The sequence below is a fragment of the Amphiura filiformis genome, chromosome 12 (genome assembly GCF_039555335.1).
Source record: "Amphiura filiformis chromosome 12, Afil_fr2py, whole genome shotgun sequence".
Lineage (NCBI taxonomy): Eukaryota > Metazoa > Echinodermata > Ophiuroidea > Amphilepidida > Amphiuridae > Amphiura > Amphiura filiformis.
In genome coordinates, this window is record NC_092639.1 from 45,198,958 (window position 1) to 45,223,746 (window position 24,789).

At 38.5% G+C, this 24,789-nt stretch overlaps 1 protein-coding gene across 1 annotated transcript; it reads right to left on the bottom strand.

The window, feature by feature from the left end:
* Window positions 1–1,053: 1,053 nt before the first annotated feature.
* LOC140166841 (L-gulonolactone oxidase-like) lies at window positions 1,054–21,913 on the bottom strand. Its single transcript, XM_072190329.1, has 11 exons — window positions 21,899–21,913; window positions 21,702–21,803; window positions 20,287–20,412; window positions 19,932–20,029; window positions 9,092–9,182; window positions 8,019–8,204; window positions 6,368–6,552; window positions 4,862–5,011; window positions 2,928–3,092; window positions 1,545–1,635; window positions 1,054–1,209 (listed from the first exon to the last, which is right to left on the bottom strand). The coding sequence occupies exons 1-11, from the start codon at window positions 21,911–21,913 to the stop codon at window positions 1,054–1,056; spliced, it is 1,365 nt and encodes a 454-aa protein (XP_072046430.1).
* Between the last annotated feature and the right edge of the window lie 2,876 nt (window positions 21,914–24,789).

Here is a 24,789-nt window from a genome sequence, read left to right on the forward strand (position 1 = left end):
AAATCTAAACCCTGTAGCTACTTTATTTGCTAAGAAACGACCGGCCCTTTGTTTTAACATTTGGGCCTCTGGGGCCCCTAGCCTTAAACATCTGGGGCCAAAATGGGCAAAATGCACATTTACAACTTAAGGCCCATACATCTGCCACATATGAGCCCTAGTGCCCTTGTAGTTTTATAGCTAGCCATGTCAATCTGTTGCCCCTTATTTTAACAGTTGGGGCCCTGTGCATGTGGCCCATAATATATGACATATGGGGCTCATGTATATTTGTGTATATAGAGTACCCCTGAGCTATCACTGTACCAACTCAGGGCCTGAGGCTGCTTCATTTGATGAGAAACAGCATGCTTTGTATTTTTACATTTGGGCCCCTGGGGCCCGTGACCTTTGACCTCTGGGGCCAAGATGTGCAATGGGTAGGGCCCATACGTGTACTACATATGGGCCATGGGGCCCTTGTAGTTTTAGCGCTAGCCTTGACAGAATGATGTGTTTGATGGAGGAGGAGGAGGAGGAGGAGGAGGAGAACCCACAGGATGGCAATATACCCAGCATCGATACGTGATTCGCGTGATTGGCACATGTGACTCTATTGGCCAATCTGGGGGACCATTTGGCGAAAATGTCTTTCTTTTTTTCTTCTTTTTTTGGAGAAAGGTGTTAGGGGCCCTGGATCTACCCTTGATTACGCAGTGTGCAAGTACCATGAATTCTGAGAATTATATGAAATGTAAATTTTCAAGAAATAAATGGAAATATACCCCTATTAGCACACTTGGAAACGAACCACCACCCCGAATGTTTGGGCATAGGGATATGATAAGGATACAATCGATACATAATCGGAAAAAAAACAACGCATAGCACTATACACTACACTCTACACAATTTTAAATATATTTATTTCCCATGGCTGACGGCGCCAATATACAGAGAGACCGGATCCTCCTTCTCTATTTCTGTGTGACATGCACGTATGGTGCATACACTCCATACTTTAGCCTTCTCTATTTCTCCAGACCTTAATTGTCCATTTCTGCCATATGGATTCTATGCATTCCCAGTGGCTCCATTATCCATGCACAACACACGCTCCAAATACTCGTTGAGAAACATGCCTTGAGGGTCCATCTTTTGGCGGATCTCACAAAACTTGTCCCACTCTGGGTACAAATCAGCCAATTCCTTGCCAGTTTCCTGATGAGCCTGTAAAAGAAGAATGGGATGATAAAATCTCAAAGACGGTGGCAATGATATATATAAAAAAAGGGCTCACCAAAACCGAAAAAAGATATTCATGTGACAAAATTTAATCTTGGACCAAAGTTAATTGACAGATTTCGACATTAATTCAGGTACCCAACTATGGTGATAATGGGGCTAAAACCAATACTACAAACGATAAGAAAACTTTACCCCATAAATTTAAATTAATTTTGTCGTGTTATTTGAATTTTTCATTGCAAATTTATTTTTGTTCCTTTTCATGCCATTTCAAGTTCAGCCATTTTTTTAAAATCATAAATAACTGAAAGCCTTACCTTCGCCCAGTGTGGTCTTCCGCCCACTCTCTTGACAATATTTTCATATGCAGCCCAATAATTTGCATAAGGAATTAATTTGCCGTATGGTCTGTGAAGAGAGAGATAGAGAAAAACATTTTCAGTTGTACATTTATGAGACAGCATGAACCTCAGGCACACCGACATCGCCTGGCTAATAATTACTTGGTACACCAGAGATACTAAAATCAATACCGGGATCGATACACGTGAATGTGCTATGTACGATTTTGATATTCAGACGAAAATCTTTGGATACCGGGGTAGAAAATGATGAATATCTCCCGTAAATGATTTCGTCTAAAGAAACCAGATGTGGTTCCTTGCACTTGAATATATGTGTTGAACAGATATGATAGTCGATAGCTTGCGTCTTGAGAAAGAAGCTTGCGTCTTGAACTCAAAAACCGACAATAATTCTGATTTTGTCAGTAGTCTTAGTCAGATGTCCTTCGGCCCATTATGCGTCTCAAAACTATTAAACAGGTCGGAACAAAATGGCCATGCGTGGCGGTGGATTCAACCTACCATGGCCATTTCTGCCATGAAGATATCGGGGCGATGACACTGTGTCAGGCCCTATTTGAACAGCGTACATCAGTGGTGACCAAAGAGATTTGATTAGAATTTAAAGAGTCTAGACTCGGAATAACCAGGCGTAACACTATGATAAATCTGCTATATTGAAATGTTATGAATGCGCACGAACACCAAAATAATGTTCCTACGGCATTTATCGGCAAAAGACCCAAAATCGAGCGTTACAAAGATATGCGACTTTTAATACTTTCATTGGTAAAATGCATTTACACGCAGAAGGCAAACAAGCATTTTAATCGAACCTGCCGGGCACATAGCGAAATATTCCGAATGTGCACTATTCCGTCCTTCACGGACGACAAGCAACTTTAGCGGCATCTGGACTCTTTACATGCTTTAAGTATGCTAATAGCATCAAGAAGAGCCAACCAATTTGTGATCTACTGTAGATAGAGTATGCAACAAGATATGCAGACTCCTATCTATTGAAGATAGCATCTGATTCAAAGTAAGCACACTGCTACCCAATGTAGAAGGCATGCCTCAAGATATGCAGTCTGTTATCTACTGATATATTCATCATGTTATCTATTAAAGATAACATTATACTCTAAGTTGTACAGACTACTATCTACTGAAGATAGCATTTCTTTCAAGATGTGCACCATGCACCACTTTGCCAAAGGTTGTGCTCAGGGGTTGGGTGTGTTCCCAAGTAACCCTCTGGAACGAAATGAAATTATATTGAAACCATAAACTTGTAGTATGGCTAACAAAAATTAACAAAAACAGTTGATTTTTAAGTCTAAACCATCTGCTCACCTATAAACAATAATGTTGATGAAGCATGTGTCTCTACCATAAGCTGGACTAATCATGATGTTATCACCTTGACAAAACCGTACTTCAATGCAGAAATGGGCAGCCTCATTGGGATTTTCTCGTAACCATGTTCGCAATTCTCTCAGCACTGTTGGTGTTTGTTCCCTATGGATTTGCAAGTATGAAGAAAGAAAGCAAAACAAATTACGGTATTATGAACGCGTTATATTCATTTTATTTATTCCATCCATTTATAAAGGCTGTAGTTGAAGAAATAACCTTAAATGTCCTTATATCAAGTAAGGGTCCAATTTGTTCATATATTTATTGGTGACAAATACACATCGTCAAACATACTTGTTGATATTAACACTAACCCAACCCATGTTTTTTTTGCTTTTGGAAGGGAAAGAAGAAACGAAAAAGGAGAGAAGATTAACAAAGAAGTCACTTGGTATCGCGGGGATTCGAACATTGGACCCGTCGCATGGCACGCAAAAGATTACAGACCTGTAGCCACGGGGTTTCGCTGGCCCGGCCAGCGATTCCGTTAGTATATTATGACTTAAGCTGATTGTGTCATGATATCTGTGGAATTCATGCATGCGCAGTGGTTTTCATAGTAGCTTTAGTGAGTTTCAGTCGGGTTAGTGAAAATGATACAAGAGCAATAACATCACAACATTTTAAAACAAAGTGTAGTTCAACTTGTATCCTTAAATATGGCCAAACATTCTCGTTATGATAAGAGGGATCGTAAAATTTCACATAATACGAAGAAAGTAAACTGCTCCCTGCTCATTATGTCAACTCCATGCAATACAAACGTGAAGGCTTGTTACTTTCTTTTCTTCTTGTATTTTCAGCGAGCATTGGCAAAGTCATGCACCGGTACTGGTCGACGTGTCTACCAATTTTGGTCCGATCGGAAAAAAAACACCACACTAGCAACAGTGGACCAAAACTTAATATGAGACCGTGAATATAATCCGACGAACCATGAACCGACCTTGTACCCCCTATAATAAAGGACCGGTGACATAGCAACCTTGGGCAGGGGACACAAGTGGCAAAAAGTGCCAATTTGCAGGGCCGGATTTACCATTGGGCCAGATTGGCCCGGAAACAGGACCCAAAAAAATTTGGAGGCCCAAAAATTGCCCTGTGCATCTTTTGCCCATTTTTGAGCCAAATTAGGGTAACAGTGCACAATTTCGCGCAAATCGGTCCATTATATAGTAGCATTCATTTTATGCTTAAAATAGTCTCAAATTCATTTTTTTTTCGCGCGCGAAGTCCTAGTATCCCGCTAAATTGTATTGCTCCCGTCGTCACTATCAATCTTTATACCTAAACCAATACTGGGCCACTTGAGTGCACATGCTTTCCTCATGGTGAGTTTGGGGCCTCCAAAATTTGGTCTAAGCCCAGGGCTCCAAAAAGGTAAATCTGGCTCTGCCAATGTGGACCCTTCCCTTCCATCCAGTTGGAAATCTGTTTCTTTGAGAGCGCCTTTACAATGGAAAAACCATATTGAATTATAAAATGTCAGACTTCTCACATGCCCCTTCCTTGAGCGCCCTTACAATCATCCTATCTACATCACTGATTAACGCAATTGAATTTGTTTTCGATTTTCTGATGTATAATAGGTGGTCGCGGCAGACCGTCTATATATGATAATGACATAATATATTACAGCTGACCACGGTGACACTCCCATCACGAATATCTCTGATAAACCAATGACTTGGTATTTATTTGCATTTGATATTTCATATATTTATAGCACGTAAGTTCATATGTCCACGAACCATGTTGGTTGGTTGGTTAAAATAATGGAAGTATGTCCAAGTTTTGGGGTCTACACATTTTGATGCACCTCGACACGCACCTGACACCTCATCCAAACATTATACACACCATATGCTTACCGTGGTATAGCCCAATCAGTAACATACTGTGGAAAACCTTTGGCAAAATTGAACAAGTTTCGACTGATGTTGATCCTTTCCAGTGGCTTACTAAACAACAGGTAAAAAAATGTACGGTTGATAAACCCTACGCTTGATGGAAAAAATGAACTGAAACAAATGAACAAGAACACAATAATAATAATAATAATAATAATAATAATAATAATAATAATAATAATAATAATAATAATAATAACTAGACTTAGCTGTGGTCTAAGACCACGAACACAGCCGTGTTGTGACCCCTTAATGACCTTTGACCCCAAAATATATGAAAACAACATAGACATTGGCTTATGTCAATGTATGTGTGCACGTGGCAAAACAAGATCAATGCCTTTGCAACATCTTGCTACAGAGTCATGTTAAACATCAAGCGTGTGGATCGGATCCCAAATGGAAACCATCTACAATCTGACCAACACCACTCCACGGGTTGCCAGAGTCAAGATTCATCAACTCAAATTTCTCGGCCATATACTGCATTAACCTTGGGTAATAATAATGCATGTGTGCAAGTGGGGTCACTGTCCTACGTAATTTGTGGGAGAAGATGCATTTTAAAAGTAATTTGGTTTGATACCGGAAGTGACCCCTTAATGACCTTTGACCCCAAATAAAAAAATACCACATATACATTGGTAACTGCAACTCATATGTGAACATACCGTTACTCTCCTATGTTTTCCTTAGCTAATATTTTTTTTGAAGGTATTCCGTTTTATACCGGAAGTGACCCCTGAATGACCTTTGACCCCAAATCTGTGTACACCTTATAGACACTGGGTAATTACAATGCATGTGTGCAAGTGGCGTCACTGTCCTACGTAATTTGTAGGAGAAGATGCATATTGAGTTGAAATCTGCGTGACCTTTGACCCCACGAGTTTCATGTGACATGTAGGGGCACGATCAATGATCATTGTGACCAAGTTAGGTCAAAATCGATGTAAGCATGTGAGTGCTAGAGCAAATATAATGGTTGACAGAAGAAGAAGAAAGAAGAAAGAAGAAGAACCTGTAAGAAAAAAGACACAGCCGTGGCTAACGTCACGGCTGTGTAATAATAATAATAATATTAATTATCATTGGACCCAGCAGAAACAAGAGCGCATTTATGTATGAGAACACGATATGAAGTGTAAAAGAAAAATTAAGCACAAATTAGTTGTACACATAATTAAACTAATAAGTTATGAACAATTTCTGTAATGTCGAACTAAAGAGCTCTAAAAGAGGACCGAATGTTGAAATGAAGAAAGTGTTCCATAGTGTTCTACGTACGGAATGCAAAATTTGATGATCTGAGACAATCTTGTAAAGAAGAAAAGACTCAATGGAGGTAGTATGGGCATTATGTACCTGATCACATTTCCATCATGTCCCTGTGTTAGTGAGTATCATAGCAACATTATTTTAAAGCAAGTTATAGTATATATACTTGTGCCTTAAGAAAGAACTCACCTCAGCCAATAGGCAAATTGAAAACAATGATACCCAACAAATGTATTCCAGAACCAGCTGCTAACATCACTCACTTGCTCATTTGTTCTATCATTACGGCACATAATGACAGACTCAGTGTGTGGCATCCAATATAATACGAAATGCTCGCTGCTGCTTATATGCTCATCTAGATTGTCTAAGACCTGATGTAAGAAAATGAACATAATGAAAAGAGAAACAAGCGGAATAATATTTCATCATTTCATCTGAGTCATACTAATGATCAATGAGTGATCATATTAGAGAGATTGCGAAGTTCCATACGCAGCACGTGGACTGTACGTTTTAACGTACGTTAATACGGTGTTAAATATTGCTAGTCTCGGTTCCAAACTGGATTGTGCTCATTCGTCACGAAGGAGAACAAGGCGGCTGGAACAAAGACTATAATATCTGATCTAGGTCGATAGAGGGCATAGCGATTGAAAAGTTATTGGTCACCGCAGGCTACCGAGTCTCTGCCTAATTCAAACAGCACGCTTTTGATTTTGACTAAAAAGCAAGGTTAACATGCTGCTTAAACTTAATTGTATTTTTGTGCTCCCCAAATATAGTAGTTGCCCAAAAACATATATTTTGGTAGAGTAAGGATCACCTACATCCATATATATATCATGGCTTTAGTTTCAAAATGAGACTTTTTCGTCCTGAAAATTAGGCGCGTTGCATGAACTTCGACATGTCGTAAAATTAGCATATCTCTACGTAACACCTGCGTTTTATACGCCGTTGGGGTCCAAAATGTGAAATCGCGATGTCAATTTTTATACGGAAAGTATCACACATATTTCAATGGACAATCTCTACGTGTGAACATCGGTTATAAATGAAGTCAGTTTTTAACACATCGCTGTAGCTTTATTATAATGATTTGCTACAATTAAAAATATCATAATAATCATAATCCATGACTGTCTTTAACATATTGTAAAATGGACACATTCTGTGCATTTTCAACGACGTTGATTTCACACGTGCAAAATCTTAGAAACTGGCTAAATACGTGACCTCGCTTGGATACAGGAGAGTGGTTTTGAATAGATCGACGTGCGTCCAAGCACTACGTTGGAAATCGCAATCTCTCTATTATTATGTCAATGTGGTTAGCTAAATAAGGCTCAATATTGTTAATTTGATCATTTCAAGGATCTAAGCGTTACTCAATGTTTCACTATATAAATATATGTTTGCAAATGTTTGACCATCGAACAACTGAATCCCCCACAACCACATCACACCACACTCATGAATAATAGGCCTAACCCAAACATACACACAGAAGACCACCTATCAAACCATGTTGCCCAACTTTGAAGAAAACCAATTAGGGTAATCTAATCAAGTACCTTCAATACAACATTAAATATTTTGATCTAATGATATTTCCTCCCAATAATAATTTTCACCATTCTTGCCCACCCCCGAAAAATACAATAATCAGCAAATGTAAAAATGGGCATTAAACACATTTTCGGGTTCTCCTTCCCTGAAATTCACTTCATCCAGCCCAGAAACAAATGGTGCCCCCCGCCGCCATGGTACCCAGGTTGTACATACAATTACAGGGTTAATAGCATATGTATAGATCTAACTAAAGGTTCAAACTTACTTCATCTAATGTGCATGGTTGTTGTCTTTGGTGCAGCTTAAATGCAGGTTCACATTGAAGTGTTACCGCGGTGATGACGCCAAGGGCACCAAGGCTACAGCATGCTGCACGGAATAGATCTGTGTTTTCTGTGTGGGAACACGTCACTTCCTCGCCAGCTGCTGTTATTAGTTCTATTTCTAAGACCTTGAATAGAAAATATGGTAAAGAATCATTCAAAGTAAAGACAACAAAACAAAATAAACACAAACAAAACAAAATAAAAAACAAAGTAAAACAAAACAAAAACAAAAAAGTTAAGAAATAAGCCCAGTTAGCTGCAACTAACCAAAATAATGTTTCTAACATTATACTTTGTGCCTGTGAGAAGCAAATATTGGGAATCTTTGCCTGTGCTATGCCACTTTGCGCGCTTGTTGTCTGTTTCGTGACAACTCGTCCCAGCTTCTTGTGCTCAATTATGACTATCTCGATTGGAGTCCGCAGGCTGCTTTTGGTTAAATACCACAAATTCTGTATTGCACAGGAATTTCAAGCTTATTTTCTCATACATGGAACTCTCTCAGCGAAATGAGATTATCATCAATTAAAAGTAGAAAGTTGAATCCCCATATGACTAAAATTTCAACATTCAATGACCTGAGGCTTAGACTTTTCGTGTTCAAAATAACCGATGTGGAAAAACCACATAATTTACAGTGTGCCCTCTTGTTTGGGACCTGAGTGGAACACACTAGTGGGGTGGGAAAATCAATGTCAAGCGGATGAATTTTTGGGGGTACTTTTCATCAATACTATAAAATTATGATAGAAAACCATTTAGCTATTATACGGTAGTTTGTTATTGTTTCAGGGATTTTAAAGCATCTTTTTCAGATGGCCTACAAGAAAATAGTTGGTCTTTTTTTCAAGCACTGCTCATCTCTAATTAGTAGTGCTTACCCTGCTTGGTTACTCGTCCACGATACCTGTGCTCAAAATTATAGGACTCTCGATAGGAGCAAAGACCTATTGAAGGTCTTTGATTGTCTAGTCTGATTGCTTTTTTGTTTGTGATTGACATTTGCTCTTACCTGCGTTGATAAAATACCATAGTTGGCCCCTGTACCATGAGTCCCTGTACATATCACCCCAGCTATCGTTACATCTGAAATTGACGCAATGCTGGAATCAAATATAATAATTATTAGTCCTTATCCTAGTGTGTATGGGTGTGTGTGTGTGTGGGGGGGGGTGAGTCGGTGGGGGTGTGTGTGGGGGTGTGGGGCGTGTGGGGGTGTGGGTGTGTGTGTGTGTGTGTGGGGGGTGATCAAGCAAAACACTTTAACCCCGGCTTTAACCATTAACTGTAGAAAACTGAAAATTGAATATGCCAGAATTTAGACTGATTTTGCTCAGCCACTTCGTACGAGGGTAACTATGTGATTGCCAGTACGCTAAAATTGTTATTATCTGATTAGATACCCTATAAGTGGTAACGTGTATTAATTAGTTGTACATCATGATGTTACATATTTTTAAGGCGTGGTTTCTAGTTAATTAGTTAATCTGGAAAGTCACATTCTTTGAAAAGCTCATTCTGTCACATTCACCATATTAAACACAATTTGACATAATATGATGCAGTACAATGATGTAATTGAGTCATGAGGGCATTTTTCATTTGACATAATATGATGCAGTACAATGATGTAATTGAGTCATGAGGGCATTTTTCATTTGACATAATATGATGCAGTACAATGATGTAATTGAGTCATGAGGGCATTTTTCATTTGACATAATATGATGCAGTACAATGATGTAATTGAGTCATGAGGGCATTTTTCATTTGACATAATATGATGCAGTACAATGATGTAATTGAGTCATGAGGGCATTTTTCATTTGACATAATATGATGCAGTACAATGATGTAATTGAGTCATGAGGGCATTTTTCATTTGACATAATATGATGCAGTACAATGATGTAATTGAGTCATGAGGGCATTTTTCATTTGACATAATATGATGCAGTACAATGATGTAATTGAGTCATGAAGGAAATTTTCAGATATTACTAAATCTGACTGAGGTGTTATAGAAACAACTTACATAAGAGGGATATCCCATCTCTCATTAAATAGTTTTAAAATGTTAACAAACATTAAAGCCATAATGTGTGATTTGCTTCACAGCGACGCCCTCAATTTTACTCGGATTTCTACTTTTTGCATATTTATAATGCCCAGTGGTATACTAAAATACCACGTAAAAGACTAAGCCTGAAGTGCTTTAATAACAGTAAAATTTAACTTTTTGTATTAAAACCGGGTCGACCCGGTTTTATTCAGAGTTCAACGATCGAGTACTTGCTAACATGTACCGTGGATGTCAGCTTGTGTGTACACACGTCGAGCGCGATGCTCCGTGCAGTTACATGTAATACGATCGGCGAGCGTAGTACACGCATTGTAGGCGTTGGAATGAGTCGCAATTTTCTTCGTTATACCTCATTTGTTTGGCTCGAAATTAAAAGGGGATAATGTGATCAGTGAAAACAAACATTTAAATAAGAATCTATTCTTTATGCAAATCACACATTATTGCTTTAATGATCAAATTAAAATTGCTCAGAGAACATCTGATCTGATTTGGAATGGAATAAAACAAAAACTTACGGTTCTGACATATATCTGAATCAGCAAAGTGTTGTTATCTACATTGGTATAACTACTTGTGACACGGTGGAGTTGTAAAAAACTTATGTGCTAATTTTTAACACTAGATCAACTCGTGTCACATGTAGTTTTTGATAAATATGACCTCACATGTTCCTCAATCTCTACACAAATATAGAATAAACTAGACTTAGCTGTGGTCTAAGACCACGAACACAGCCGTGTTTTGACGCCTTAATGACCTTTGACCTCAAAATATATAAAACGCCCATAGACATTGGCTAATGTCAATGAATGGGTCCAAGTGGCACCACTTTGCTATGTTATTTGTGGCAGAAAGGGGCATTTTGAAGGTTTTTCGTCTCAGACCGGAAGTGACCCCTTAATGACCTTTGACCCCAAATAAAAAATACCACATGTACAATAGGTAAACACAATTCACGTGTGAATATACCATCACCCTCCAATGTTTTTCTTAGCAAATAAAAATTTTGAAGATTTTTCGTTTTATACCGGAAGTGATCCCTTAATGACCTTTGATTCCAAATTTGTGAGGACCCCATAGACACTGGGTAATAACAATGCATGTGTGCAAGTGGCGTCACTGTCATACGTTATTTGTGGGAGAAGAAGCATTTTAAAGGAATTTCGTTTAATACCGGAAGTAGCCCCTTAATGACATTTGACCCTAAATAAAAAAATACCACATATGCACAGAGTAACTACAATTTATTTGTGAACATACCGTTACTGTCCTACGTTTTTCTTAGCAAATAAAATTTTTGAAGGTTTTTCGTTTTATACCGGAAGTGACCCCTTAATGACCTTTGACCCCAAATCTGTGAGGACCCCATAGACACTGGATAATAACAATGCATGTGTGCAAGTGGTGTCACTCTCCTACGTAATCTGTGAGAGAAGAAGCATTTTGAGTTGAAATCACGTTTTTGACCCCTATGACCCCTGCTTGACCTTTGACCCCACGAGTTTCATATGACATGTAGGGGCATGGTCAATGATGGTTGTGACCAAGTTAGGTCAAAATCGGTAAAGCATGTAAGTGCTAGAGCAAATGTAGTGGTCGGCAGAAGAAAGAAGAACTAGACTTAGCTGTGGTCTAAGACCACGAACACAGCCGTGTTTTGACGCCTTAATGACCTTTGACCTCAAAATATATAAAACGCCCATAGACATTGGCTAATGTCAATGTATAGGTGCAAGTGGCACCACTTTGCTATGTTATTTGTGGCAGAAAGGGGCATTTTGAAGGTTTTTCGTCTCAGACCGGAAGTGACCCCTTAATGACCTTTGACCCCAAATGAAAAATACCACATGTACAATAGGTAAACACAATTCACGTGTGAATATACCATCACCCTCCAATGTTTTTCTTAGCAAATAAAAAATTTTGAAGGTTTTTCGTTTTATACCGGAAGTGACCCCTTAATGACCTTTGATTTCAAATTTGTGAGGACCCCATAGACACTGGGTAATAACTATGCACGTGTGCAAGTGGCGTCACTATCATACGTAATTTGTGGGAGAAGAAGCATTTTAAAGGAATTTCGTTTTATACCGGAAGTAGCCCCTTAATGACCTTTGACCCTAAATAAAAAAATACCACATATGCACAGAGTAACTACAATTTATTTGTGAACATACCGTTACTGTCCTATGTTTTTCTTAGCAAATAAAAATTTTTGAAGGTTTTTCGTTTTATACCGGAAGTGACCCCTTAATGACCTTTTGACCCCAAATCTGTGAGGACCCCATAGACACTGGATAATAACAATTCATGTGTGCAAGTGGTGTCACTCTCCTACGTAATCTGTGAGAGAAGAAGCATTTTGAGTTGAAATCACGTTTTTGACCCCTATGACCCCTGCGTGACCTTTGACCCCACGAGTTTCATATGACATGTAGGGGCATGGTCAATGATGGTTGTGACCAAGTTAGGTCAAAATCGGTACAAGCATATAAGTGCTACAGCAAATGTAGTGGTCGGCAGAAAGAAGAAAGAACTAGACTTAGCTGTGGTCTAAGACCACGAACACAGCCGTGTTTTGACCCCTAATGACCTTTAACCCCAAAATATATGACAACGCCCATAGACATTGGCTAATGTCAATGCATGGGTGTACGTGGCACAACTTTGCTATGTTATTTGTGGCAGAAGGGGCATTTTGAAGGTTTTTCGTCTCAGACCGGAAGTGACCCCTTAATGACCTTTGACCCCAAATAAAAAAATACCACATATGAATTGGGTAACCGCAATTCATGTGTGCACATACCGTTACTGTCCTATGTTTTTCTTAGCATATAAAAATTTTTGAAGGTTTTTCGTTTTATACCGGAAGTGACCCCTTAATGACCTTTGACCCCAAATCTGTGAGGACCCTATAAACACTGGGTAATAACAATGCATGTGTGCAAGTGGTGTCACTGTCCTACGTAATTTGTGGGAGAAGAAGCATTTTAAAGGTATTTCGTTTTATACCGGAAGTGACCCCTTAATGACCTTTGACCCTAAATTAAAAAATACCATATATACACAGGGTAACTGCAATTTATGTGTGAACATACCGTTACTGTCCTATGTTTTTCTTAGCAAATAAAAATTTTTGAAAGTTTTTCATTTTATACCGGAAGTGACCCCTTAATGACCTTTGACCCCAAATCTGTGAGGACCCCATAGACACTGGATAATAACAATGCATGTGTGCAAGTAGTGTCACGGTCCTACGTAATCTGTGAGAGAAGAAGCATTTTGAGTTGAAATCACGTTTTTGACCCCTATGACCCCTGCGTGACCTTTGACTCCACGAGTTTCATATGACATGTAGGGGCATGGTCAATGATGGTTGTGACCAAGTTAGGTCAAAATCGGTGTAAGCATGTAAGTGCTAGAGCAAATGTAGTGGTCGGCAGAAAGAAAGAAGAAAGAACCTGTAAGAAAAAAGACACAGCCGTGACTAACGTCACGGCTGTGTAAGAAGAAAGAAAGAAAGAAAGAAGAAAGAACCTGTAAGAAAAAAGACACAGCCGTGACTAACGTCACGGCTGTGTAAAGAAGAAACTAGATATATTGCATCCTTAGTAAGGCTGCGAAGTCTAGCCGTGACCTTGAAATGACATCTGATGACCTTGAAATGACCTTCACCACATTTTGCATCATATCCACATAACATATACTAATTTTCATTCAAATTGAATAAACTTTGTAATTTGACCCTTTTGACCTTTAGTTGATTCTCTGGTGACCTTGAAATGACCTCCAATATATTTTGAATCATATCAAGATCACATATACTAATTTTCATCTAAATTGGACAAATATTAGAATTTGACCCCTTTTGACCTTTCGTTGACCTCTGGTGACCTTGAAATGACCTCCAATATATTTTGAATCATATCAAGATCACATATACTAATTTTCATTTAAATTGGACAAACTTTAGAATTTTACCCCTTTTGACCCCAAAACAGACCACTCCACCATGTTTAAGCCGAATCTGATTACAATCGTACATGAACATAATGCTAGAGCCCTTTTGGCATTATTCTGATGATCACAGCACGTAATATGCAGAAAATATTAAAATTTAAAGTGATTTTCAGTAATCAACCATTTTTTTTTTTTTTTTTTCCTTGAACTCAAAATCTGTGAGGACCCCATAGACACCAACTAATGTCAATGCATATGTGTCAGTCGCATCTCTGTACCATAGAATCTGTAGGAAAAGAAGCATTTTGAAGGTATTTGGTTATGTGCCGGAAATACCCCTTAATGACCTTTTGACCCCAAATCTGTGAGGACCCCATAGGCCCCGGCTATAGCCAAGGTCAATGTATAAATCTCATTACTGTACCATGTAATCTGTAGGAGAAGAAGCATTTTTGGTAAAAATCACATTTTTACCAAAAATTACTCATGCATGACGTTTGACCCCAAATGGGTCATGTCAAATGTAAAGGCTGGGGTAGTGGAGCTTGTGCCCAAGTTTGGTCATAATCGGTCAAATAATAAAGGAGCTAGAGCAAATTATGTTAAATGTTGACAGAAGAAGAAGAAGAAGAAGAAGAAGAAGAAGAAGAAGAAACTAGACTTAGCTGTGGTCTAAGACCACAAACACAGCCGTGTTTTGACGCCTAATTGACTTTTGACCTCAAAATATATAAAACGCCCATAGACATTGGCTAATGTCAATGTATGGGTCCAAGTGGCACCACTTTGCTATGTTATTTGTGGCAGAAAGGGGCATTTTGAAGGTTTTTCGTCTCAGACCACGAAAGTGACCCCTTAATGACTTTTGACCTCAAATGAAAAAATACCACATGTAAAATAGGTAAACACAATTCACGTGTGAATATACCATCACCCTCCAATGTTTTTCTTAGCAAATAAAAAAATTTGAAGGTTTTTCGTTTTATACCGGAAGTGACCCCTTAATGACCTTTGATTCCAAATTTGTGAGGACCCCATAGACACTGGGTAATAACAATGCATGTGTGCAAGTGGCGTCACTGTTGTACGTAATTTGTGGGAGAAGAAGCATTTTAAAGGAATTTCGTTTTATACCGGAAGTAGCCCCTTAATGACATTTGACCCTAAATAAAAAAATACCACATATGCACAGAGTAACTACAAATTATTTGTGAACATACCGTTACTGTCCTATGTTTTTCTTAGCAAATACAAATTTTTGAAGGTTTTTCGTTTTATACCGGAAGTGACCCCTTAATGACCTTTGACCCCAAATCTGTGAGGACCCCATAGACACTGGATAATAATAATGCATGTGTGCAAGTGGTGTCACTCTCCTACGTAATCTGTGAGAGAAGAAGCATTTTGAGTTGAAATCACGTTTTTGACCCCTTTGACCCCTGCTTGACCTTTGACCCCACGAGTTTCATATGACATGTAGGGGCATGGTCAATGATGGTTGTGACCAAGTTAGGTCAAAATCGGTACAAGTATGTAAGTGCTAGAGCAAATGTAGTGGTCGGCAGAAAGAAAGAACTAGACTAAGCTGTGGTCTAACCCACGAACACAGCCGTGTTGTTACCCCTAATGACCTTTGACCACAAAATATATGAAAACGGCCAAAGACATTGGCTAATGTCAATGCATGGGTGCATGTGGCACCACTTTGCTATGTTACTTGTGGCAGAAGGGGCATTTTGAAGGTTTTTCGTCTCAGACCGGAAGTGACCCCTTAATGACATTTGACCCCAAATAAAAAAATACCACATATGAATTGGGTACCCATAATTCATGTGTGAACATACCGTTACTGTCCTATGTTTTTCTTAGCAAATAAAAAAAAAATTGAAGGTTTTTCGTTTTATACCGGAAGTGACCCCTTAATGACCTTTGACCCCAAATCTGTGAGGACCCCATAGACACTGGGTAATAACAATGCATGTATGCAAGTGGTGTTACTGTCCTACGTAATTTGTAGGAGAAGAAGCATTTAAAAGGTATTTCGTTTTATACCGGAAGTGGCCCCTTAATGACCTTTGACACTTAATAAAAAATACCACATATACACAGGGTAACTACAATGTATGTGTGAACATACCGTTACTGTCCTATGTTTTTCTTAGCAAATAAAAAATTTTGAAGGTTTTTCGTTTTATACCGGAAGTGACCCCTTAATGACCTTTGACCCCAAATCTGTGAGGACCCCATAGACACTGGGTAATAACAATGCATGTGTGCAAGTGATGTCACTGTCCTACGTAATTTGTCGGAGAAGAAGCATTTTAAAGGTATTTCGTTTTATACCGGAAGTGGCCCTTAATGACCTTTTGACCCTAAATAAAAAAATACCACATATACACAGGGTAACTACAATTTATGTGTGAACATACCGTTACTGTCCTATGTTTTTCTTAGCAAATAAAAATTTTTGAAGATTTTTCGTTTTATACCGGAAGTGACCCTTTAATGACCTTTGACCCCAAATCTGTGAGGACCCCATAGACACGGGATGATAACAATTCATGTGTGCAAGTGGTGTCACCGTCCTATGTAATCTGTGAGAGAAGAAGCATTTTGAGTTGAAATCACGTTTTTGACCCCTATGACCCTGCGTGACCTTTGACCCCACGAGTTTCATATGACATGTAGGGGCATGGTCAATGATGGTTATGACCAAGTTAGGTCAAAATCGGTGTAAGCATGTAAGTGCTAGAGCAAATGAAGTGGTCGGCAGAAAGAAGAAGAAAGAAGAAAGAAAGAAGAAAGAACCTGTAAGAAAAAAGACACAGCCGTGACTAACGTCACGGCTGTGTAAAGAAAGAAAGAAACTAGATATATTGCATCCTTAGTAAGGCTGCGAAGTCTAGCCGTGACCTTGAAATGACCTTTGATGACCTGGAAATGACCTTCACCACATATTTTGCATCATATCCACATAACGTATACTAATTTCCATGCAAATTGAACAAACTTTGCAATTTGACCCCTTTGACCTTGGGTTGACCTCTGGTGACCTTGAAATGACATCCATAATATTTTGAATCATATCAAGATCACATACACTAATTTTCATTTAAATTGGACAAACTTTAGAACTTGACCCCTTTTGACCTTTGGTTGACCTCTGCTGACCTTGACATGACCTCCAATATATTTTGAATCATATCAAGATCACATATACTAATTTTCATTTCAATCGGACAAACTTTAGAATTTTACCCCTTTTGACCCCAAAACAGACGCCTCCTCCATGTTTAAGCCAAATCTGATTACAATCGTATATGAACATAATGCTAGAGCCCTTTTGGCATTATTCGGATGATCACAGCACGTAATATGCAGAAAATATTGAATTTTAAAGTGATTTTCAGTAATCAACCATTTTTGTCCCCTATATGACCTTGAACTCAAAATCTGTGAGGACCCCATAGACACCAACTAATGTCAATGCATATGTGTCAGTCGCATCTCTGTACCATAGAATCTGTAGGAAAAGAAGCATTTTGAAGGTATTTGGTTATGTGCCGGAAATACCCCTTTAATGACCTTTTGACCCCAAATCTGTGAGGACCCCATAGGCCCCGGCTACAGCCAAGGTAAATGTCCAAATCTCGATACTCTACCATGTAATCTGTAGGAGAAGAAGCATTTTTGGTAAAAATCACATTTTTAGCCAAAATTACTCATGCGTGACGTTTGACCCCAAATGGGTCATGGCATATGTAAAGGCTGGGGTAGTTGAGCTTGTGCGCAAGTTTGGTCATAATCGGTCAAATAATGAAGGAGCTATAGCAAATTATATCAAATGTTGACAGAAAGAAGAAGAACTAGACTTAGCTGTGGTCTAAGACCACGAACACAGCCGTGTTTTGACGCCTTAATGACCTTTGACCTCAAAATATATAAAACGCCCATAGACATTGGCTAATGTCAATGTATGGGTGCAAGTGGCACCACTTTGCTATGTTATTTGTGGCAGAAAGGGCATTTTGAAGGCTTTTCGTCTCAGACCGGAAGTGACCCCTTCATGACCTTTGACCCCAAATGAAAAAATACCACATGTACAATAGGTAAACACAATTTACGTGTGAATATACCAACACCCTCCAATGTTTTTCTTAGCAAATAAAAATTTTTGAAGGTTTTTCGTTTTATACCGGAAGTGACCCCTTAATGACCTTTGATTCCAAATTTGTGAGGACCCCATAGACACTGGGTAATAACAATGCATGTGTGCAAGTGGCGTCACTGTCATACGTAATTTGTGGAAGAAGAAGCATTTTAAAGGAATTTCGTTTTATACCGGAAGTAGCCCCTTAATGACCTTTGACCCTAAATGAAAAAATACCACAAATGCACAGAGTAACTACAATTTATTTGTGAACATACCGTTACTGTCCTATGTTTTTCTTAGCAAATAAACATTTTTGAAGGTTTTTTCGTTTTATACCGGAAGTGACCCCTTAATGACCTTTGACCCCAAATCTGTGAGGACCCCATAGACACTGGCTAATAACAATGCATGTGTGCAAGTGGTGTCACTCTCCTACGTAATCTGTGAGAGAAGAAGCATTTTGAGTTGAAATCACGTTTTTGACCCCTATGACCCCTGTTTGACCTTTGACCCCACGAGTTTCATATGATGTGTAGGGGCATAGTCAATGATCATTGTGACCAAGTTAGGCCAAAATCGGTGCAAGCATGTAAGTGCTAGAGCAAATGTAGTGGTCGGCAGAAGAAAGAAGAAGAAGAAAGAACCTGTAAGAAAAAAGACACAGCCGTGACTAACGTCACGGCTGTGTAAGAAGAAGAAGAAGAAGAAGAAGAAAGAAACTACTGGGATTCAAGAGTCTAGCCGCCGCTCGGCTAGACTAAGAAGAACTAGACTAAGCTGTGGTCTAACCCACGAACACAGCCGTGTTGTTACCCCTAATGACCTTTAACCCCAAAATATATGAAAACGGCCATAGACATTGGCTAATGTCAATGCATGGGTGCATGTGGCACCACTTTGCTATGTTACTTGTGGCAGAAGGGGCATTTTGAAGGTTTTTCGTGTCAGACCGGAAGTGACCCCTTAATGACCTTTGACCCCAAATCTGTGAGGACCCCATAGACACTGGGTAATAACAATGCATGTATGCAAGTGGTGTTACTGTCCTGCGTAATTTGTGGGAGAAGAAGCATTTTAAAGGTATTTCGTTTTGTACCGGAAGTGACCCCTTAATGACCTTTGACCCTAAATAAAAAAATACTACATATACACAGGGTAACTACAATTTATGTGTGAACATACCGTTACTGTCCTGTGTTTTTCTTAGCAAATAAAAATTGTTGAAGGTTTTTCGTTTTATACCGGAAGTGACCCCTTAATGACCTTTGACCCCATATCTGTGAGGACCCCATAGACACTGGGTAATAGCAATGCATGTGTGCAAGTGGGGTCACCGTCATACGTAATCTGTAGGAGAAGAAGCATTTTGAGTTAAAATCACGTTTTTGACCCCTATGACCCCAGCGTGACCTTTGACCCCACGAGTTTCATGTGACATGTAGGGGCATGGTCAATGATGGTTGTGACCAAGTTAGGTCGAAATTGGTGTAAGCATGTGAGTGCTAGAGCAAATGTAATGGTCGGCAGAAGAAGAAGAAGAAGAAGAAAGAACCTGTAAGAAAAAAGACACAGCCGTGACTAACGTCACGGCAAGAACCTGTAAGAAAAAAGACATGACTAACGTCACGGCTGTGTAACAAATACCAATCGTACTTTTGCATTGCCATTCCATGTGGTTCCAACACATCATCAATGAGGTCTTTCAGCAGACATCCACTCTGAACCTTCACTGTACAGTTCTTTTCATCAATCTTTAGAAAAGAGGAGATTGAAAAGCAGTCAGCGGATAAATAAAACACACACTTTGCAAAGTAATATTACTACTGCTGTAACTTTTAAAACGTTTTTACTTTTTCAAACTTGGGGGGGGGGGTACGGGTAGGACCTAATGCTTAAAAGCACTGCTATAGAGCTTGAGCCTATCATAATGCTTTATATAAATATGCACCAACAAGATTTGATTTGCATTTTCAATTTTTAGTTGATGATGGAAGAATAATATTCTTACATTGATCAGCTGGTTAAATCTGCGCATGTCAATCATGTATCCATCTGTACAGGCAATATCTGATGGCGAATGACCATAACCACATACTTTCACTCGTTTGCTTAGTCGCCTTGCTTCATTCACAATCTGAAACACATATGATAGGGTTATTACTGGAATCATGTATAAGTCTGGTGTCTTAATTCCCGGATGGCTCTTTTAAGACCTACACACCAATCAGGTTGGGCACTCAAAACAATGATATTACTATACATTACGTGCCACTCGTCGTGAAAGATGTCTACCTCCAGTGGAGTAGTTGCCAAGGCACAGATATCTGTGATGCATGTGTTTTCACAAAAAGTAAGAAAATTAATCGACCAAAAAACGTTACAAAAACGCCCGAAGGCCCAAAGCTTATATTGTTTAGGCCTTCATCCGTTTTCAAGCCTGTGCCCCTTTTGGGAAGCTCATCTTAATTACAAAAAGGGTAATGTGCATCGTTTCACACAACCACTTCAATAGTTTGCAAGGTCCGCATTGACGGTTTTGGTGAATGGAAGGGAAAGAAGGAATGAATGAAGAAAGAAGATGAACAAAGAAGTTGTTTGTTTGGGGTGGGCTTTAAACCCGAGACCCCTCGCATGCCTACCACTAGGCCCAGAGGATGATTTAAGCACTTCCCAGCACTCCAATGGGGTCAACTTGCGGTTAGCAGCTGTGTGAGTGAACATGACACCACTGCCCGGGACCACTGCATAAACGTGTGTGGTTAAATTTGATTTTGGACTGATATATTTACAATAAAAACACATTCAAAATGTCAGTCGATTTCACATTTTATGTTATCTACAGAAGGTGTGAATTATCCTTCATGCATACATCACTTTAGTTCTGAAATCGACCAAGTAATAATGACACACGGGCAATTCTAAAACAACATCTTTTGCACAGACTTCAATGGGATTTGAGAAGTTAAGTGGCAGTTGAAACTCGCGTGATAACACTTTTGCAGTGCATGATGGGGCTTCCTTAAATCACCCTCTGCACTAGGCCCGCCCATCAGTAGCTTTTGGTGTTTCGCTGACCTGGCAACGAATCTGTGTGTATATGATTTCAGGTCGTCACATCACGTCTAATGCATGCACGGCATTTTGTAGTTCGCGGTGTAGTTAGGGTTAAATCATTACCGCGTGTAATTGGAAGATAACATTTTCCCATTATTAAATTTAGAATGTACAAACTGGATGCTTTTAGTATATAGAAACACAATTACAGTGAAAATATATATTTTATTCAATACAAATAAGATACAAACTTGGACAAAGTTTTAAAAAAAGGTTGAAGACACAAAGAATATTTGTCAACTTTGTGGCTTTGTAACGTTTTTGGTAGGTACTTTGTCAATTGCAATAAAGTGCAGGATACATAATTACCTGAATTATTTCTTCGGTAGTAGTAGGTTCAAAATACAGCTCGGGTTTACACGTAAACGTTGATGCCCAGTTTGTGAATGTTCGCCCCTGTTCTCCTGGTATCTATAATATAAAATGCATGCAAAATATTAGAAAAACAGTAAAATTGTCTAACACATACTGTATTTCTACACACACGCTTGCTAGATACCACCCACCTTGCAGGATGCCATATTTACACTGCACTTCACATTATTTTGCACTTTGATTCAGCATGGTATTGATGCTAATTATGCATCAATACCATGATATCCTTATCATACGTTATACATTATATATAAACATATTTAATATTTATTTAGAATGATAAATAAAGATAAACCAAAAAACAGCACGTATGAAATAACAAAGCAAAATGGCTACAGGATATGTGCGTAAAGGATAAATTGAGGACCCTTCAATATAGGGATGGGGGTAAGTGAACCACTGTAGTCTTATGTGTTTATATAAAAATCACGGAATAAGCCTGGGAGTTCTTTTTTGTTTGTTATTTCTTTTGATATTAAAGAACATTTTAGCAAATTTTCATCCATTAAACAAATCATTGTTAATTAGAAATTAAACAATTAAAAATTAAATTTCAAATGGACCATTTTTCTCATCCCCGTAATAAGTGGTTTGTGCATAGGAATCCAATGTAAAAATGGTCCCCTTTACCGTATCGCCGACCGCGGAGAGCAGATGAAGGTTTGACGGTGGTTTTTGATACTTTAGGCCTTTTAGGGCATTTAAAAAATGAACTCTTATACAAGTATTATGCCCCCCAAAAAAAAAAAAAACCAGTGTGGGCTACTGAACTGAATATTACAACCGTGACGTGATTGAGCAGATCATGAGCAGATTGAGGGATCATTAATTTTCAGACTAATGTTATGACCTGGAATCCATTCTAGAGCTTAGTTTTAACATCTATTGGCATTTTCATCATATTTTACCAAAGCGTCAACTTTTGGAGGATTTGTGGGGTGTATCGTACAGCTGACTATACCACCTTTTACCTTAATGTGGCAGTGACGTCATCAGTGCACATTTCAATGGACGCAACCTGACATCGTTGGCAGGTGATGTATGACGTGCAGTCCCTAAATTCAGTAAATTGAAATAATTGAGTGTAATTGAATGGGATTATTTTGAAATTTTAAAACGCTTGAAATATCACAAACAAATAGGCCTATGTTGATAAAAAATATAAATACAAGCTAAAACCGTTGGGGTTCGATAATGAACCCCACAAAACTAACCGAGTATATGGAAAATGCCATACGGCCGGGTGGTATCACGAGTTGCCGGCTCGATCATGTCATCCGCCGCCTGATCGTTGGCGTTCGCTCAACTCGCTGGTGGGTCACTCCATATGAAATCAAGGAGGCTCCCCACCTGACCCCCTCAGATTTGCTTTATATTTTAGTCATAGGTTGCACCTGTAAAAATATTAAAAAACTGCAAATTTGAGGTCTGTAGCTCTTACGGATTTTCTGTGCCTTCTTTATAAAAAGAGAGAGAGGTCTGAAACCTTGTATACACACTAACTGCATGCCCAATTTGTCAAAAAGTAAAAAAATAAAAATTTCTGTAATTGCGCGTTGTGTCACGGGGTCATTAAAAATGCAAGAAAAAAATGTAATGTTTTGTAAACTGGCATGTTTAGACCCCCTAAATTCACATTTTTGTCAGATTAATCATTTTTTGTTGTCACTGATGCTATAAATAGGTTAAATACACCCCTGGTTGGGTTGAAGGGGAGTTCCCCCCTCGAGTTTTGGAGATTTTAAAAATCACCCATTTGAGTGCTTAATTTTTGACCGTATCAGTTACCTGATTGGACACTTGACACTCTTGAATTATAAAGCAACACTTATAGCCAAAGCTGCAAAATACTCTTGTTTACTTTTATTTTGTTACTTTTTGAACACAGAAAAAAATCACCCACGAAATGGGTGCAAACAATCACTATAATTTAAAAAAAGGCTTTTAAAATTATTTTAGGGGAGGAAATTGTTGCAGTCCAACTCTTTGCAGGGATATTAAAACAATGTCCCTGTCATTTGGCAAGATCAAAAGATCTAAAACAGATGAATATCACTGGGACTTAGCAAAGTTGTAATTTAAGACTAGTAGTCATATAAAAGTGATGTTTTATAAATTTTGAAGGTGGACCACATCGACTTTGGGCCCCCAAAAATGTTGAATTTGCAATAAATTTCATCTTTGTGAGGGCGCTGTTCGAAATGTAAATGAGTTGTGACCTCAATTTTTTGGATATGCATTGTATTTATCCTATATATAGCATCAGTGACAACAAAAAATAATTAATTTGACAAAAATGTGAATTTAGGGGGCTAAACTTGCCAGTTTACAAAACATTACATTTTTTCTTGCATATTTAATGACCCCGTGACACAACATGCAATTACAGATTTTTTTTTTTTTTACTTGTTGACAAATTGAGCATGCAGTTAGTGTGTATACAAGGTTTCAGACCTCTCTCTCTTTTTATAAAGAAGGCACAGACTCTCAAAGATGAAATTTATTTAAAGGGCAACTTTTAATCCAAATTTAGACCCCTACTTCAACTTTAAATGGCTGCCACAGAAAATCCGTAAGAGCTACAGACCTCAAATTTGCAGGTTTTAATTTTTTACAGGTACAACATATGACTAAAATATAAAGCAAATCTGAGGGGGTCAGGTGGGGAGCCTCCTTGATTTCATATGGAGTGAGTCTGGTGTACACAGGCACGCGTTTTAAGACTCCGCATAGATGCGCGAGCAAAACAGTTCGACGGGTTGACGTCCCCAGCAAACACAAAACGGTTTTAAAATGTTTTGAACAGGTTATATTTTGGATTTTTGGTTTTGGTAAAAATGTTTTAAATATCGGGTTATATAAAGGTTAAGAAAACGTATTAAAACGTTTTGTATGAAAACACACTACAAAAATATTTTTAAAATGTTTTCAAAATGTTATTGTAAGATATTTTTTGCAAACATTTTTTTCCAAATATGTTGTCAACACTTAAATAACACTAAGTTGAATATTTTCAGTAAGT